Source organism: Strongylocentrotus purpuratus, unplaced genomic scaffold, assembly GCF_000002235.5.
Source record: "Strongylocentrotus purpuratus isolate Spur 01 unplaced genomic scaffold, Spur_5.0 spur5_scaffold_4, whole genome shotgun sequence".
NCBI classification, from domain to species: domain Eukaryota; kingdom Metazoa; phylum Echinodermata; class Echinoidea; order Camarodonta; family Strongylocentrotidae; genus Strongylocentrotus; species Strongylocentrotus purpuratus.
In genome coordinates, this window is record NW_022145610.1 from 34,759,230 (window position 1) to 34,776,194 (window position 16,965).

General features: G+C 37.6%; 1 protein-coding gene across 1 annotated transcript in view; it reads left to right on the top strand.

Moving 5' to 3' along the window:
• Nucleotides 1-13,660, top strand: part of LOC589099 (zinc finger protein 764-like) — a 33,995-nt gene extending 20,335 nt beyond the window's left edge. Inside the window, 1 exon segment of the mRNA NM_001281752.1 lies at nt 12,594-13,660. Coding sequence (NP_001268681.1) covers nt 12,594-12,910 — 317 coding nt within the window. The 3' untranslated portion in view covers nt 12,911-13,660.
• The last annotated feature ends 3,305 nt before the right edge of the window (nt 13,661-16,965 follow it).

Genomic DNA, 16,965 nt, shown 5'->3' on the forward strand with positions numbered 1-16,965 from the left:
AAGTTTACTTCATGGTATTATACCAATACGTGATAAAAACCCCGAGTAAGAATGTGTGTTCCTCAATATTATATATTTCAAAACAAAATAGTGAAAGAAAATAAATGTATAGGCTCTTAACCACGTCATAAAAGCACTTTATGCTTGAAGACTTATTGCTCAAGGCAAAGGGAAAGGGATGAACATTTGAAAGTTGTCCTGTCTTTCAATCATTCCCTTTACTTCTTTTCGACTGAACAATGTCGAGAGACAGAAAACAAGATACTTAAGGGATTGCTTTTCAAAGATTACATCATACATTCCGCAGTAGAGGGGAGATGTAAGAAAGGATTTGCGAAGGTAAATCTGTTTCGATCGCTCAAAATCAATCTTTCTTGAAGCAAATACAATTTGCAGGCGAGTCATCTGATCGATATTTCGCCCAAAAGACTGCATCGATTCGATTGGCGGGGCCGAACGAAGGCACGGGAGAGGGCGGACATAAAAGGCAAAATGAAAGCTCTAAGCAGATTTGTAAATAATCTAAATCTTAATCTGTTGTTCCCAGACTTTGTTTCAAAAGCCCTGTTCAAGAAACGGTCCCGTTATCGACCTCGATCGTCGCGATTTGAACCGCATAGCGATCGATGCATTCTTTGGCGCCAAAATGGGGAGGTGATTTTTTTATCGTCTTTTCGTTCATTGTGTAATGCGTTCACATGTTGGTTTTCGCACGATTCTTATTTTTACGATTCGGTGAGGTAGAAAGTTTGGTTTATGGTGAACTCTTAAAACATTGTCAATTCGCATAAATAATTGATTGTTATTGATCGAGATGACTTTAAAAATAGTTCCGTTTGTATTCAGATTACTTTCACTGACTGTCCTGATGTGGGTTGTGTGCGCATGTGTGTGTACGCGTCAGGCGGAGCATACACATCACACTCTTATACACCGTTTAAAGACATCGACAAATCAAACTCATATTCATTTCTCACACTAACGACGGCACTATCCTTCACGCATTTTACCCCACCCCCTCCCATCTTTCAAAGATGGTGTGAATTTACATCGCGCTTAGCATCTTATTCATGTACATGCCAACAGGTTTCAAGGGATGAGCCAACCATATCTTGTCCTAATCCCTTCGTCAATATCACAAATCTCTCAAACAGCCCAAACCGACTCTTTACTTCTTCTTTTTTATTTTTTATCCCCGGATCGATTTGATCCCTCTGCCGAAGCAAATCCTTCGACAAATCCTTTCACTGTTGTCATTTTGTGGCGTAACAGGCCCCGTGTTGAATACCGTTAATCGCAAGCCAAATCTCTATGTAACCCTCAAGAAAGAAATCAATACAGCATTCCAAAACGGCAGTGAGCAGTTTCCTAATTCATCACTTTCTGTATTATAATATATTACCACAAACAGTGATGAATATATACGTCATAGTAATATGTTCTCTATACCTTCCGTATGTTTTATTTTATTATTTTCGAATCACCAATAGCTGTTACCCTACACATTGTCCTGATCAAATGGTATTCACAAACAAATTAGTCCATAATCAGCCATTCCTTAAATAGAATATGTTTCTTAGAATCATTATTTACTCAGGCTACTTGGCATTTTCTACAAATAGAAAAAGACAAATTAAATGGATATTTCGACATTTTGACACGAGATGAAAAGAACCTGTGCAACGTCAGCGAGGTAATTATAATAGAGTAGTTTTAAGAAAATAAGCCTATACAGTTCCATTCCAAAAAAAACGTGTGCTATTTCCGAATGAAAATCCACGTTTGGATTTTATGGTGTCCTAAACCCGTTTCCTAATCTTTGAAAACACGAACCCCTAATTCCTTACAACATGGGTTTTTCTTTTGCCTGATCTTCACCTAATCGGATAACTAATATGTATAGTGGTCCCAAAACAAAATGGTGGCCTTTAGAACGAGCATATGTGATTCTTCCCACATAACAAAAGGCGTTGTTGTCAAAACTTTGTGACTGAAGCCAGCCAACATGGTTTTCAATCAGTACTTTAGCACTTTTATCCCTGCTTTACAGTTGTCCCCCTCTTGAACAAAAGACGTGTAGTCCGATTATCTTCAAGGGCCTTGGATAGGACTTGGACTTGGTCTTTAATAAGCAGGGATCAGTACTTTGACACTACCGACCGACTGGTTTCTCTTTCTCAATGTTGTAGTCCGATTAAGGGACAATAATTACAAGGCGATGAATTATTCTGTGATCCCCTAATCTCGGAGTAAATGACAGTAGCCTAACCCAAACGCAGTAATTTTGCTCTTTATCCGGGTGTACGTCACAATCGACACAAGCTCGTCCGTTATTACCACACACCGAACAATATCCGAACTGAAAACCTTGGCAAAACACTGTACCTAACTAGTTGTCGTGGTATAGTGGTTCGTTCACTAGACTCTCAATCGAAGGGTTGAGGGTTCAAATCTTAGCCCTACACTAATATCCTGGCATTGATCCACATTTACCACTCTCCACCCTGGTGTAAATGGGTACCTGGCAGTCACTGGGGTACTAATAACTACGGTGCCCTCTGAAAGAACAGCATTGAAGCCGATGAGGCTGTGCTAGGTAAACAAAAATATAATAATAAATATCATTATAATTGATATTATTCTTTAGTATCATCAATATCGTTATTATTATTATCATCTTCATGATCACCATTACATAAATAAAACCCAATCGCAACAATACCATAACCCTGAAGTTCTGATTAATTATTGTCGGTGGAGCAAACGTTAGACTTCCTTTCCGTCATTGTCCAATACCACAGATTACCATGCACTGTGTAAGATTATGCTCGTTAATAAGTCGAGATCACTTCCCGAGTTTCTGAAGTAGCGGGTAATGACAGGACGAGTGGGCAATTGACAGTAAGAGGCGTATCGCTTCGGGTTAGATTTCTCTTCGAGTGCTTCGGTTTATCTTGATGACACAGATTCAAGTCTCTCTTCGTGTCGCCCTTGGCTTTGCATTACATTTAAACTGGGTGATTTTTTTTGGCCGTAAATGCTATTTGTTTTGTTCATTTGTGGATCTTTAAGTTTGATGGCATTCTGAAATATTCGCAAGGATAGATCAAAATCTACAAAGTTTTTTTAAGCAGAGCTTCGCCTGGAAGTCTTTTATATTATCAGACATAACTCAAGTTGAAGGTTTAAAATTATTGTAATCAGACAGTGAATAACTTGGAAGAAAAACAAGCAAACTGCAGAGGTCAGTACCTCGTCATTAATTCAAATCATAAATTCTCAATGTTTCCTCACTCGAAACAATATACCCTACTTGTCTATATCAAAATACATAGTGGCCTACATATTGAAATACATGTCTGGTAATACGTCAGCAGTGACAAAACACATCGCAATGTCATAACATTCAGGTAAAAAGTGCTGAAGCATGGGAATGTCATAAAATTAAATATAAAGTAACATTTAAGAAGCAAAACCCAACAGATAAAATATCAGCGTTACTGTGTACATTGTCGCCCTTGAAGGGACATTAATTTACTACAGATTCGAGTATAAACTCCTCCAGTGATAGACTGAAAAGGAGAAACAAACTCTTATGTTAGGAGTAATCCTTCACTCGGATCATACCATTTAGATTGTGCAACTTTCTTGTTTATTCTTGTCTGAAAAGTGCCAGAGACAGCAAACGCAGCGGGTAGGAAACGATCATAAAATAACGCGGGAAAATAGAATCTAGAGTAGATACAATAGAACAAAGTACACGTATAGCGGGAATTAGCTGATGCTATCAATCAGATTACGCTGTTTCAAGATTACATTATTATTTCTCCCTCTCCGAGGTAAACCAAACAATGGGAAAAACTGCAGGTGGAAATATGGCGGTTGTATCATCACCATAACAACATCACTTAACCCATTCTCTCTTGGATGCACGCTAACAAGGAATATCTTCAGACGATTTAGGGAAGAGAGGGGTTAAGAATTCACCGTCTTCGCTGGTTGTAATAGGTTTATTTTCCATTATCTCTCGTTTTCATAGAGGAAGAAGCGATTGAGATTTAATACAAGCCTGAGAGTTTCTGCGTTGTCCTTTTTGTCAACTAATATTTGTATCTCCCGATTTTCTTTTTAGAAAATGATTGGAAAAGTACAGTAAATCTCATAAGCCGATTTTGATATAGAAATGAAGACTTTATTCATGGGGAGTAAAACTCGGTAAAATAATTGACGATTGGATATGAAACTGATGACATTTTAGCTGTATCGCTTGGAAAAGCCCTTGACGTTGTAACATTTGTTTCTTTTCCATGAAGTCTAAATGTCGAAATGCCAAGCTCTTTTCATATCTTAAAATGGTTTCCTTTCATGAAGAGATTGTCCTTGTAAAAGCACATCTCTGCCTCATAGCTTCCAAAAGAAAGATTATTTTTAAAAAAAACCTCTGAAGCGCCATTTACCCCATCCTATTCAATTCTTTCTATTTCACCCCTCTTCTCTCTATCTCTCACTCCCTTCTTTTCACTTTCTCAATATATTTTCATTATCCCATCTCTCACTCACGCTTCTTTCCTTTCCCTTTCTCTCTCACTCTCGCTCCTTTCCTTTTCTCTCTCTCTCTCTTTATTCATTCTTATACCCTCTCTCAGTCTCTCACATCTTCTTCTTTTAATCTTGTTCATCTCCTATTCTTTCTATTTCCACCTCTCTCTTTCTCAATCTCTCCAATCTTTTTCCTTTCATCTTGTTTATATCTATTTTTCTCCTATATTCAGTTCACCCTCTCCCTTCCTACATCCCTCTCTCTTTCTCTTTCTCTTTCTCTCTCTCCCTCTCTCTCCCTCTCCGTATCTCACTCGTGTATAATCCACTGCATGTATTCAACCACAGGTATCTAACACAATAACATGACTAAAAGAATCTGAATAACTACACATAATAAAAGGAATATCTAACCAGGCAATCGTCGACCATGCTTCACCAATTTGACAAAAAAAGCCCGGGAAGTAAGAGATTAAAAGCCGGGCGGACAAAACATCCCATTTTACAGAATAATCGTAATCAATGAATAAAGAGTGTAGGGTTAGTAAAGATATATCTCATGATGCGAAAACTATCAGTTAGAGCTTGCCAATCAAGTCCGGCTACAAGATACTGAGTAGACCGATAAATTTCATATTGCAAATTGATTGCACTACTGCATTGTCATCGAAACATGCGCATAGAGAGAAAAGCACGAGCGTCAGGGAGAGACATGTGAGCTTTTTTTTTTCAGAGGAGAGAATAATAGCCCCACCAAAAGTGAATATTTTTCACCACAAATCAATTGAGAAATCAATTTATATCTGAATTAGATTTATTTGCGGGAGAGGTGAAAAACTGGCCGAGGGATACAACAAAAAAAGCAACGTATATGTATATTGGGTGGTGAGCTTTTGTCCAATGCCTAAGTTAATTTGATTGAGTGAGTGATCAGGATAATATAGGTAGTCATTGGGACGTAATGGTCATGTTTTCATTTGGAAAACACCCCCCCCCCCCCACCTCCCCAATCTCGAGTTTTGGAAATGATGTATGACGTGTATCATCTTTTATCCTGTCTAATTCTAGGTACCTTCCACTAATCTGTCTTGTCATGATGAAATGTCCTTTGATAATAGTGCCTTATTACATTTTCATAATCGTAACTGGGTAAGATTGTTACACAAATATCTCATAATAATCGTTTTTTCGTCTCGTGAATATTGAAAACTATGATTGTGTATACAAGGATAAGGTGAAAAGGTCTGACTTTTAACATTTATCTTTCCTATTCAGTAATGAAAATGTGTAGGAGTGTGCTGCAGAAATGACATTCTACCAATTAGGATGATTACGTGCACCATTTCCATGATACAGTGCAATATAGTGACAAATGACAAGTTATACCATCTACCTTTTAATTATTGATGCATAAAACACCAATCAAATCAATATTAATATGAGTGTGTAAATAGATTGAATAGACCCCACAAGAATAGGAATAAAATACATTTTATTGCGAGTTTAACCCAACATGCCAATACATATTATCAAAGAAGCTATACCAAATCATTTTATTCTGAAATGTTTATATTTAACACATCTATAGAAAAAGAGATAATCGAAAACTCCCAAACGACATCATAGACATTTGTTATCAATGTTTGCCTGATTTATCTCTCTTTATGCGTATGGGGAAACAAGATTCACATTTATGGCAAATTAGAAAGCATTAACAACACCCGTTGTGCGATGTTATTGCTTAATTGTTGGCGCTCGATTAGGCTGGAGCGCCAGTTTCAGGCACGGTCGCATGTAACAGAACAAGAAGCTCTTTAGTCTGTCGTTATTTTGAGAAAGAACCAAGTCGCACAATAGCGAACATGTCCCGCGATAATTCTGTGAAATTAAGACCCGCACAAGCAGCGCACCAGGCAGGATTTCGCCTTGGTGAATTTCAGCAAAGGTTTGTTCCTTACAAAACTGATTAACTGGTTGTGTTGTAAAGTGTAAATCAAATGACTTCTGTGCCTCGCACGTAATCAAGAAAACGCGGGAAATCAGGCAGAAGGATCGTGCAGTGTGTAGAGGTAAAGAAAATGATGACAATAGACATCCAGAGTTGTTTGTCGATTTCAAGATTCTAGAAAATGCAAATGCAATGATTTTTAAGATCAGGCACTATGCAGTTGACACTACAATATGTACATTACGATTGCTAAATCGTATAGAGATTTGTGATATTATATTTCCGTTAATGTTGGTTTTTGTAACAATTGTCATAAGCTTTATCAAATTCATGACGGCTCAATGATATATTATTTTTGTTAAATTCAACATACAACATAATAATGCCACAATGCTGTAAAATCTATACAGCAAATATTATTACAATTTAAATATCACAATTTTATTCAGAAATAATCTGACAGTGCATGTTTTCGAAAAATCAGGAACTTTCACAATCGGGTCCAAGACTTTAACTTTAATTTCTTGCACCTGTGTTTGATAGAGTGTTGTACTGAGATTCCAATAGGTCACCGCATTAAAGGGGTTGAATATATACGCCGACCAAAAAGAAGAATAGAGGTATTACAAGTCTCGAGAGCACAGTGATCTAATTGTTATCAGATTACCACTGTGATTTGAGGATATCAAAATCCTCTTACCAAAATACAAATTTAGCTTTCTTCTCTACTACGTTCGAAGTATTGTCATCTCTCATGAAATCCCTTGTACTTAAAACTAATGCGCTACTATAGTCATGCCGGGAGTGTTTTGCGATACAGGCTCACGCATTATACTGCCCCGCGTTTAGTATCCTGCAGGTACTACACTCCCGACTTCATACCTGGACCTAGCCCTAACCCAACCCTTATCCGAATCCTTAAAGTAACCGAAAACCTAATTGCAACTCTACCACTTATCCTATGCTTTTGACGAAATAAAGCCCGGAGCAATTGGAATATACAAGATAGCGATAGGGAAAGTACAAGTATGCGCTGAAAACAGAACAAAAAAGAAACACCTTCGGTCACTCAAATACAAGGTACGACGACTTTGATCGACTTTCACAACGTACGGTATACCACCCCGCCCCTTTACCCCCAAGAAAACGTATGGAATACCCCCCCCCCCCCCCCAGGAAACTGGCCTATGATTCAGTACTATTTTTAACTCAATCTTGAGGTCGGCAAATTGCTACGCCTCCTTAGTCACGATTTTTTAAATGGAAATCCTGATTAGGATGTCAGTCATGTAACAGCTATATCACAGATATCGCTTTGATATGCTTTTCGATTTCCTCGATCCATTAAAACCATGAACCTGTGTCGTAATCATTCTGGTTATCATGCAAAGCGGTAAAAATTTGAGGATAATTTTCACGGTCGATTTACGGCGAAAAGGGGGTTACACGGACAGAGACCGACTGCTGGTGCCAATGACTCGAGATTGCGAGAGCATCGAACACAGTCATGGTATAAGTTGAAAAGTTTGTCACCTATACTGTATTATAGTTCACACGGCTTCCGAAACTACAAAAAAACTGTTTCGGCCGTGCACTTCAAATTTTGGAGATGTGGTGGCAAGCGAGATATGAGAGAAGGCACACACAAAAACGTACAAGCCCCCTAAAAAATGGCTTCGTTTGTACACAAAGGTGTTAAAAGGGTCACCCATTTTATCGTTTTTGTTTCATCATAAATGATCTCAATTACGTGGGGATGATTTTGCTGCATTCTCGAAAGTGATATGTCAATCTTGTAAGAGTAAAATGGAAGAGGAAACGCGCAAGTGGAATGCTTTATTCCTTTGAGAATTCCATAAAGCTACATCAATTCGATAGCACAAGATTGTGAGGAACGATTTGACGAGCTCTGGTCGACGTTTATCACCCTTATCCTCAACACGAGAGTAATGGTAGTACCAATTGGTCCGACGATCATTTTGGGTTTGCTTTTATTTCTTGGTGGTGAAAAATGAAATGAGCATGTCGCAAACTGGTAAATCTCACAGGTTGAAACAAGACATTAGCATCCCCTCAGCCGTGTTAAGTGGGTCGCTGTTACAGCAAATAGCAATCAGGCACCAGCGCGAAAAAGTCGCCATCACCACCCTTTCCAAAATGGCGGGAGTTGTCTGGTTAACTGTGTCCCTCACAAAATCCATTGGAGGGTGTGAAACCTTTGCACGCGCTCAAGATAAAGATTCATTGAGCGGAACAGAATACTCGACTTCTTGCGATTATGGATTTTGTCACATTTTCTTAGAGCTAGGCGGGAAAATAAATATGAGGTTTCATGTACTTTGGGGTGACGATTGACTTGTATGATGGGGTTTGGAAACGAAGGGTGATATCCGCTATAATGACATCCTCTGACCCGGCTAGACCCGGCTGGGTGGGAGGTGGCTGCCCGGCGAGCAAGTGTTGAGAGCAATCTTGGAAACGATTCGGAGGTGCTTAGCCGTATCGTGAAGCTTCATGTTTTATGAGATGAGGAGAGATGTTGCAGCTGAGGGAGGGTGAAAAGAAATAGTAACAGCCTGACACCATAACTTTCGACCACTCCAATTTTAGGGAATGAGGACTTTGAACTAATTGTATGAACCCTATTATTATGAGCTCTAGATTCTTGCCACATTCTGAAAACCTCTGTGTAAAAGCATATAGCAAACACCATTTTCATAATTTTCCTCGATAGATGCTGCTGCGGCATGTATGCCATCGGGGCAATAAAACTTGCTCTGTTTTCAACTCGTGCAAATGATCGTATTTTTATATTCCTGAAGAAAAAAAACATGGCATGATCATTGATGACTTTAAGAAATCATATTACGCAAATGTTTAAAAAAATATATATATTACTCAGGAAGAATATTGTTCACATTCAACATTACTTGGCAAATCTATTTTAAGACTGAAATCAGCTTCAGTACAGGCATCGACAGAAATTTATCATTCAAGATCGAAATTTAAACAAAGAAGCCTAAAAGGTTGAAGAATCTCGTGGGAATACAACACTTATTCATATCCGACGAACTGAATACATTAGGGATAACATTACAAATGTGTTCGCTTTCTTTCTCCCTGTCCTTTTCGAGGTGAAGCAACCTTCTTCTTTACCCCCCCCCCCCACCCCCACCCGCAATTATCTTATAATGTCATTTATACTACAATCACATCTAATTGCCCAATATCCGCCCTTATTTTCTCCGCATTTCTGATTCGAAAACTCTTAACACTAAACCACGCTCCTCAATGGATCTTGAAATAAAATAAAAAGAATTTAATGTCTACCATATCTACAGGTCTTTGGAGGGTTCTTGTTTTACAACATGCTGGCACTTTCCCGACACTAAATGTAATCTCAAATTACCTAACACATTAAAAGATAATGATTTATGATGTAAATCATTCGCACTGAATGTGATATAAGCCCGAATTTTTCATGGCAGGTTTGCAATACTTTTGCTTGGAAAATGGAGCTTAAGGGATTCGGAAAGGCCTAAAATAATATTGTTGTGGAGAGGAGGGAAAACCGCCCGTATTATTGTGTTACTTTTATGTTTCCTCAATCCGCATGAGTCCTACATGATTTACGACAATCTTAACATAGATCTACATGAACATGAACTTCAGTTACTCCGATCAGTCGGCCTCTCTCTCTCTCTCTCTCTCTCTCTCTCTCTCCCTCTCTCCTCAGTTGCAATGCACACTTCCCTTCTGGATCGTTTCCCCTGTCTTCCTCTCCGTATTCTCCTTCTCTACCTCCTCTGTTTCGCTCTCTCCATCTCTCACTTTGTCTGCTCAGTTTAACATTATTTTCCCCCTTTTCCTTCTCTCCATTTTCTACTTACTCATTTCCCTCTCTTCATCTCCCTCTTTCTCAGTCTTACGCACTTTACACTTTTTTCGATTAAAATCTTCTCCTTGCCCGTTTCCCTTTCTCTTTATTTTCCCTTTTTTAATTTTTATTTTTTACTATAAATTATTCCCCCTCTCGTTCTCTGTATATTACCATCGTTTTCTCTCCTTTCCAAGTCTCCTACACTTAAACTTCCCTTTCCTTCTCTCTCAATTTCTCATTAGTCATTCCTTTTCTCTTCTTCTCTCTCTTACCTAAACAACTCACACAGCTTACCCCTGTCTTCCCCCCCCCCTCTCTCTCTCTGTATATATTCATATCTCTCTCTATCTCTTCCTTCCCCTCTATCCCCCCTCTCCCCTATTACCTCATTTAAGTGACGCTCACGAGACAAGCAAACAACCTAGACCCCGGGAGGACGGGGAAAGGGTGGCTGACTGACACGCCTCCGCGCTCTCACTCGATCGGGCGGTCTAACCGCTGCTGATCAGCGGGAATATTAATTGGTATTTAAAATTTAACAGCATTCCTTTCCCTGCCCAGCCATATCCCAGCGATTCTCATTCCCACAACCATTTGCGACTTGTTCAGTCAATCTGCGGAAAGATTGAGAGAAGATAGAACTCTCTTAGGAATCAGTAAATAAGTCCTCTTTTAGGTCGAACACTTGTTTTCCCTTTTGAGGTACTATCCATGCATACTATCACATGGGACTAATGATCATAGATTAGTAATTTATCAAGACGTAATTTTACTCAATAAAAAACATATGAACAAAGAAAAAATTTGTAGTAGTAGTAGTAGTAGTAGCTCTATACAGAGCGAATTTATTTTTCATTTCTTTTCACATAATATAAACAGTGACAAACGATAATAAACGTAGCATCTACATTATTTTAAATCTCAAACTTTGGCTCGGTTCAGTGTTATGTTCTTGCGATTTAATTGTCAACTAAGTTTTTTAAGTTTTGTAAAACAACTTATGACGAACAAGATGTACAAATGGGAGGAGAGGGGCAAACATCTATATTAAAAATCCGTTTCAGAAGCTCATGTCATGAAGAAGCGAAGATTTATTTTCCCGTGGTTTCGCGTATCACAGCCACTAGGTTTAGGGCGCCTAAACATGAGCTGTCGGACCGCTGGATGATGGCTTAATCCGCCATCATCGGTCGCCTGCGATTTCACACCCTACAGTCCCCCGTGCGTGACCAACCATCTCCTGGTGTCAATACACTCCAAATCAAGCACGCTTTCTCATCCCTTCCCCTTCCCTCTTTTTCTCACTCCAAATCGGCTCGCCAAGCTTGAGCAAATTGTCTCTGGGCTTCTTCTAATCACTATATCCCCCAAATTAAGTCTCTACATAACCAGCAGAAACACTTACTTACGCATCGTTTTAACACCCAAGTCAAATAGCGGTTCGTCGTACTTTGCGGATGTGCATTGCCCGGGTAATAAAATGTTTGAGATCATCGTCTGCGAAATAGCTGCTATCTTCAGTTTGGGAATAAAGTCAATGCGCGCGTTCAATAGGCTCACGTGCTGAGACTAGACAACGATTAGAATACAGCAATTTGCGCGTTCCGATCCCGCGAGTGCGATAAAAACGAGACATCTTCATCGCCATAAAAAGCGCGGGCTACGTATATTTTTGATGTTTGTCGCCTGCTCACTTAAAATGCAAACCATTAAAACAAATCGGCGTGGCGTACATGGCCGTAGAGCGTTGATATGATTATAGATTGGATGTTTATTTCTTGCCTTTGTGTCTATTACCTTGGGCAAAAATGGATGATGAACAGATTGCATGCACGCACCGTCTTTGGTCAGTTGTATGAAGAAAGGCATTTCTGAGAATGTCAAAATCATGATGAGGGGTTCTATCTTTATCTCTGCTGCTCATCGCATTCCGCGGGGTGTACTCAAATTGATAACCGACAGAAAATAAAAACATAGAGGCCTAACGTATTATTAGCTTACATCGCTTGAGATTTGTTCAATGTACAGAAAATGAATAATATCCTCTATATACATTCTGCTCTTCATTTTCAATGCATCTTGCTGGGAATTACAAAAAACAATGTTCTACTTGATTATATTTAGGGGAAGAATCATGAGTAAATTCTTTCTCTCAAAATTGATTTCTATTTTGTACGACAAAACGCTATAATATATTTTCCTTCTTTCTTTTCTTCTTTTCTGCAGGTGAAAAACCGCACAAGTGTCTGGTCTGTGGCAAAGCATTCAGTCAATCTTCGAACCTCATCACCCACAGTCGTAAGCACACAGGTTACAAACCCTTCGGCTGCAAGATCTGCGGAAGGGCTTTCCAGAGGAAAGTTGATCTTCGCCGCCATTTTGAAACGCAGCATCCCGAGAGCGAGAAGATGTTAATGGCGCACTCATTGGCTGTCCGAAGGCCCATGCCACCTAGCATGGTCTCGCCCGCAGCTCCCATCGCCGTACCAGCCCACCACGGAACGTCGGCGTTGCACTCCAGCGTACCAATGATGGGGATGTGAGACTGATCAGCGCAAACTAAATGTTTTAGTTTGTATCACTCTCGTTGATACTTGGCAAGTGTTGTACGGGTGAACTTACTTTGAAGTTGTTGAACTTGGAAGAAGTTCCTTCGAAACTATTCTTCAGAAAGAAAATCGTCTTTTGAAACGCTGCAGTGACTGGACGAGACCGACGAGGAACTTTGCTGTGATTCAACTAGTTTGTATTATTTGTCTGAATTAAATGCTGCACGCGTATAAAAATCAATCAAGCTCCGGAACTGCAATAGGCCTATCTCGCATAGCAACAGTTTCATATCTTCATCTGATAGTAAAAAGAGTTTAACCTTTGACCTGAGAAACGAAAGGGCCCTCCTTGATTGTATAATGAAAATATTGTGCAATTAATTCTGTATGAACGAGTCCTTTGACATTCTTTATAACATAATCTGTTGGCAGATTTTGGTTGGCTTAGCAGGTTCATAAGATACAATGTTATTTCGCTCCTTCACGTCAGTCGTGAAATGCATAGATCATCAATACCAGCATTATAGCATTATTACAAAATTGCATCACCATTGTGTGATTTGAATTTTCAATCCTCAATATTTTTGCATCATCATCATCATGATCATATACATTAACGTATCCTCATCATCACATCATCATCATCACAAACTTTTGTCATCATGATCACCTTCAAATTTACTACTTGCATTATTATGCAAGGCACAATAAAAAAAAATTGAGAGCTATTTGGCAGTTTACATGATTTTTGTTTTGCTTTTTAATTTCTTGACTGAATTCCTATTTGCAATATTCTACATTCCACTTAATCCTTAAAGATATTTATATTTGTTACAGAGCAGTCAATCATAGATCTTAGTTTATGTTACTGTATTTAATAAAGATAGATGTGATTCATAATTGTATACAAAAACCCAAATATTGGATGATAGACAATAATTGGAAAAAGTGAAAGGCAACGACATTGCAACAAGAGTAGAATTGATTGTTTACAAAACACAGGTGTTTCGTCACTTTTCACAGAATGCAAATGTCACTTATTATCATGAAAGATCTAATTAAAAAATCTTTAATAATAATAATTGACATTTGGATTCTACTCTAAAAGGACAAGTAGGATAAGAGTATTGAAAAGAAGTGATGAAAACACTCTTTTATAAAATACAAATACATTCCATTTAGGCATAATGAGGCAAATGTCTGAAAAATCTAGGCAATGTGCAATGTCATAACAGCATATATAATAATTATTGATAATCATGATCATTTCAACGTTACAAATTGATAATATAGACAATCATTTATTATGCTTTAAGTGAAATACCATTTCATTTTGCTTTTGGACAGAATGTACAACAGAAATATGATTCAACAGAATATGTGATAATATGAATGGATATTTGCGATGAGCCGACAGTGCTAAAAATAATTGAATGAAATAATGTTCTTTTCGACAGAATACATACTTGAAAATTAATTCTCTATCAATGTAATTTATGCAACATGAATATATATAATTAGTATGTGAAAATATATACTTTGGTACTGACATACTTATTTTAATATGCTTGATGTGTTAATCATATGCAAAGTTCAGTTCAAATTTGGAAAGAAATTAAAAAAAAAAACTATTTTGAATGATGTAATCCTTGCAGTGCTTTTTTAATGAATGTAATCATTATTTGTAATAGCCACTTGAATCATGATATTTTCTATCATTATTTTAATACAAATGTGTTTAACAGGTTTGAAGTCAATTTGAACAATATTCATCTTTTAAATGTATCATTTCAATAGGGATTGAAATTGTTAAAAAAAATATCCATGTAGTTGAATGATAGGGTGATCTACAATATCAAATATTTATTTATTTCCCTTCAAACAATGCTAAGGGGAGCGTGTGGACTCTCTAAAGTTTCTTTTGTTTAAGATGTTATTATTTTTGTTGATACAAATAACTGTAGAGAAAAGATTGTTTAAGAATGTAATTTATTGCAAATATTTGTACATAATATGTTTGATTTTGTACCCCACTCTTGCATATAAGAATTGTGTGATTTGAATAAAAACCGAAGAAAACAATTGAAAATGGATACATATTCTATTCTTTTATTTGTGTAATATTAGTAATTTTTAAAGAAAAATATACAATTCGTCGCTGTTTTCACGAAGTGATGGTAGTGAAACAAAATTGCATTCACTTTGCGTTACGATTTTCCTCACTACCGTCACTTCGTGAAAATAGGGACGAGTTGGTCAAGAATAAAATCTATGTTTGCTTGAATAAAATAATGTTGGATTTGTATGGGGAAAATAATTATAATTTAATTCTCTATGTGCTAAAACAGGAAAATATCTGATGAAGATGGAGACAAAGAGAGACAAAGAGAGTTACATTAAGAGATGGAGAAAGACAAGCAAGAGGACAGAGAGCCAGGGAGATAGAGAGGGAGTGGGAAGGGGGAGGAGATAGAGAAGGAGGGGGCAGAGAAAAGTGAAATAATGATTAGAATCTCTTGACATACCAAAAAGAGAATAGGGAAATCCCCATATTAAAAGTACTACAGGCATGTTCAGATATGGCAAGGTAAAATGCTGCAAAAATGCCACCACATTAAAAAAACATGTTAATGAATGGCAGCTGCGCGAAACAAAGGACTTGCACATATAATAATTTTTTTTAAAGACCACAGTTTTTCTGTGTCGTATCTGAACAAGGCTTAAGAGTGCCTGGAGAAAGAGCCAATAGAATGTTAACTTGTATCCTTAAATACTGACTTAACATCATGTCCAACAAGAGACAATATATTCATTGTTTCAAATTTGTTTCTGACGTAAAACTGGTAGAGCAATTCAGATACCACAGTCACAGAAAGAATGAAGACAAGGGGAACAGAAAATATGAGAGAAAAAATATGAGAGCTTAAGAATGAGAAAAATATTCCTTGTTTCAAATTTACTCTTTTCACACCAGAGACAGAATGGGCCAGAAGAAAGTATAATCATAGACTAAGACAGTGAGCATATTGTGTGTGTGTGGGTGTGTATTATGGGTGTGTGTGTGTGTGTGTGTGTGTGTGTATAGCCAGAAGTGAGAGGAAAACGGGTTGATGTATGCCTGTTAACAACATAATGCAGGAAACCATGAGCTAAAGATTCATAGAATTACAACCCTAGATTTGAAGCATTTTCAGAATACTGGATTTTTGATAACATTAATAAAATAACAACATAATTAAACACCCACCTAAATTTCTTGTCTCATGTGGATGAGCACCTGTTCATCGTTCTGTGAATGGTGTTAACCGTTCCACAGTATGTGTATGTTTCGGGGGAAAAACGTAGAGAGATGATATCATTTCCTCTAACCAACATATATAATTCTTTGCTAAAATCATAATCATTTTCTAGAAAATGAGTGACTCGTGCAGTGGTCCCAATAAACATCACTTCTGAAACCAAATCTTGTGCATATAACATATATGACACCTGAACTTAAACATTGTTGAAATTAAACAAGGCATGAACAGTAGCTGTTAAAACAGACGACTCTTGATCATAAATGTCCAGTTAAACAAGCCATCAATACTAGTAGTTGAATTTCTTTGAAAGTGTCCCTCTATTCTATTCCTACATTTTTCTGTTTGGTGTTAATATTGTTTTAATGGACGTTAATACAGAGGAAGGGCATGCACTTTGAATAATGATCTCAACTTGTGTCTTATTTTTACTCCAGGTACTGCTGATATTTCACCGGTCATTATGGCTAGAGTAGCACCAAGTTCTATGAAGGACATTTAGTTTCAGTTTCATCTTTCATCAGTTCTAGATATCAAAATCATTCCCAAAATGTACAATTCACAACAAGATCATTCTCTCAACTACCATAAAACGTCAAATATCACTGTTTGCGCCCATAAAAGGCGACAAAAGCACTTTGCCACCATATTACTCAAAGTATTCCTACAAAGGTGGGAGTAATGGGGGAAATTTATGACATTGTCTTAATTGAAAGACAGACATTAACAGATTTTAATGGGAGGAAATCT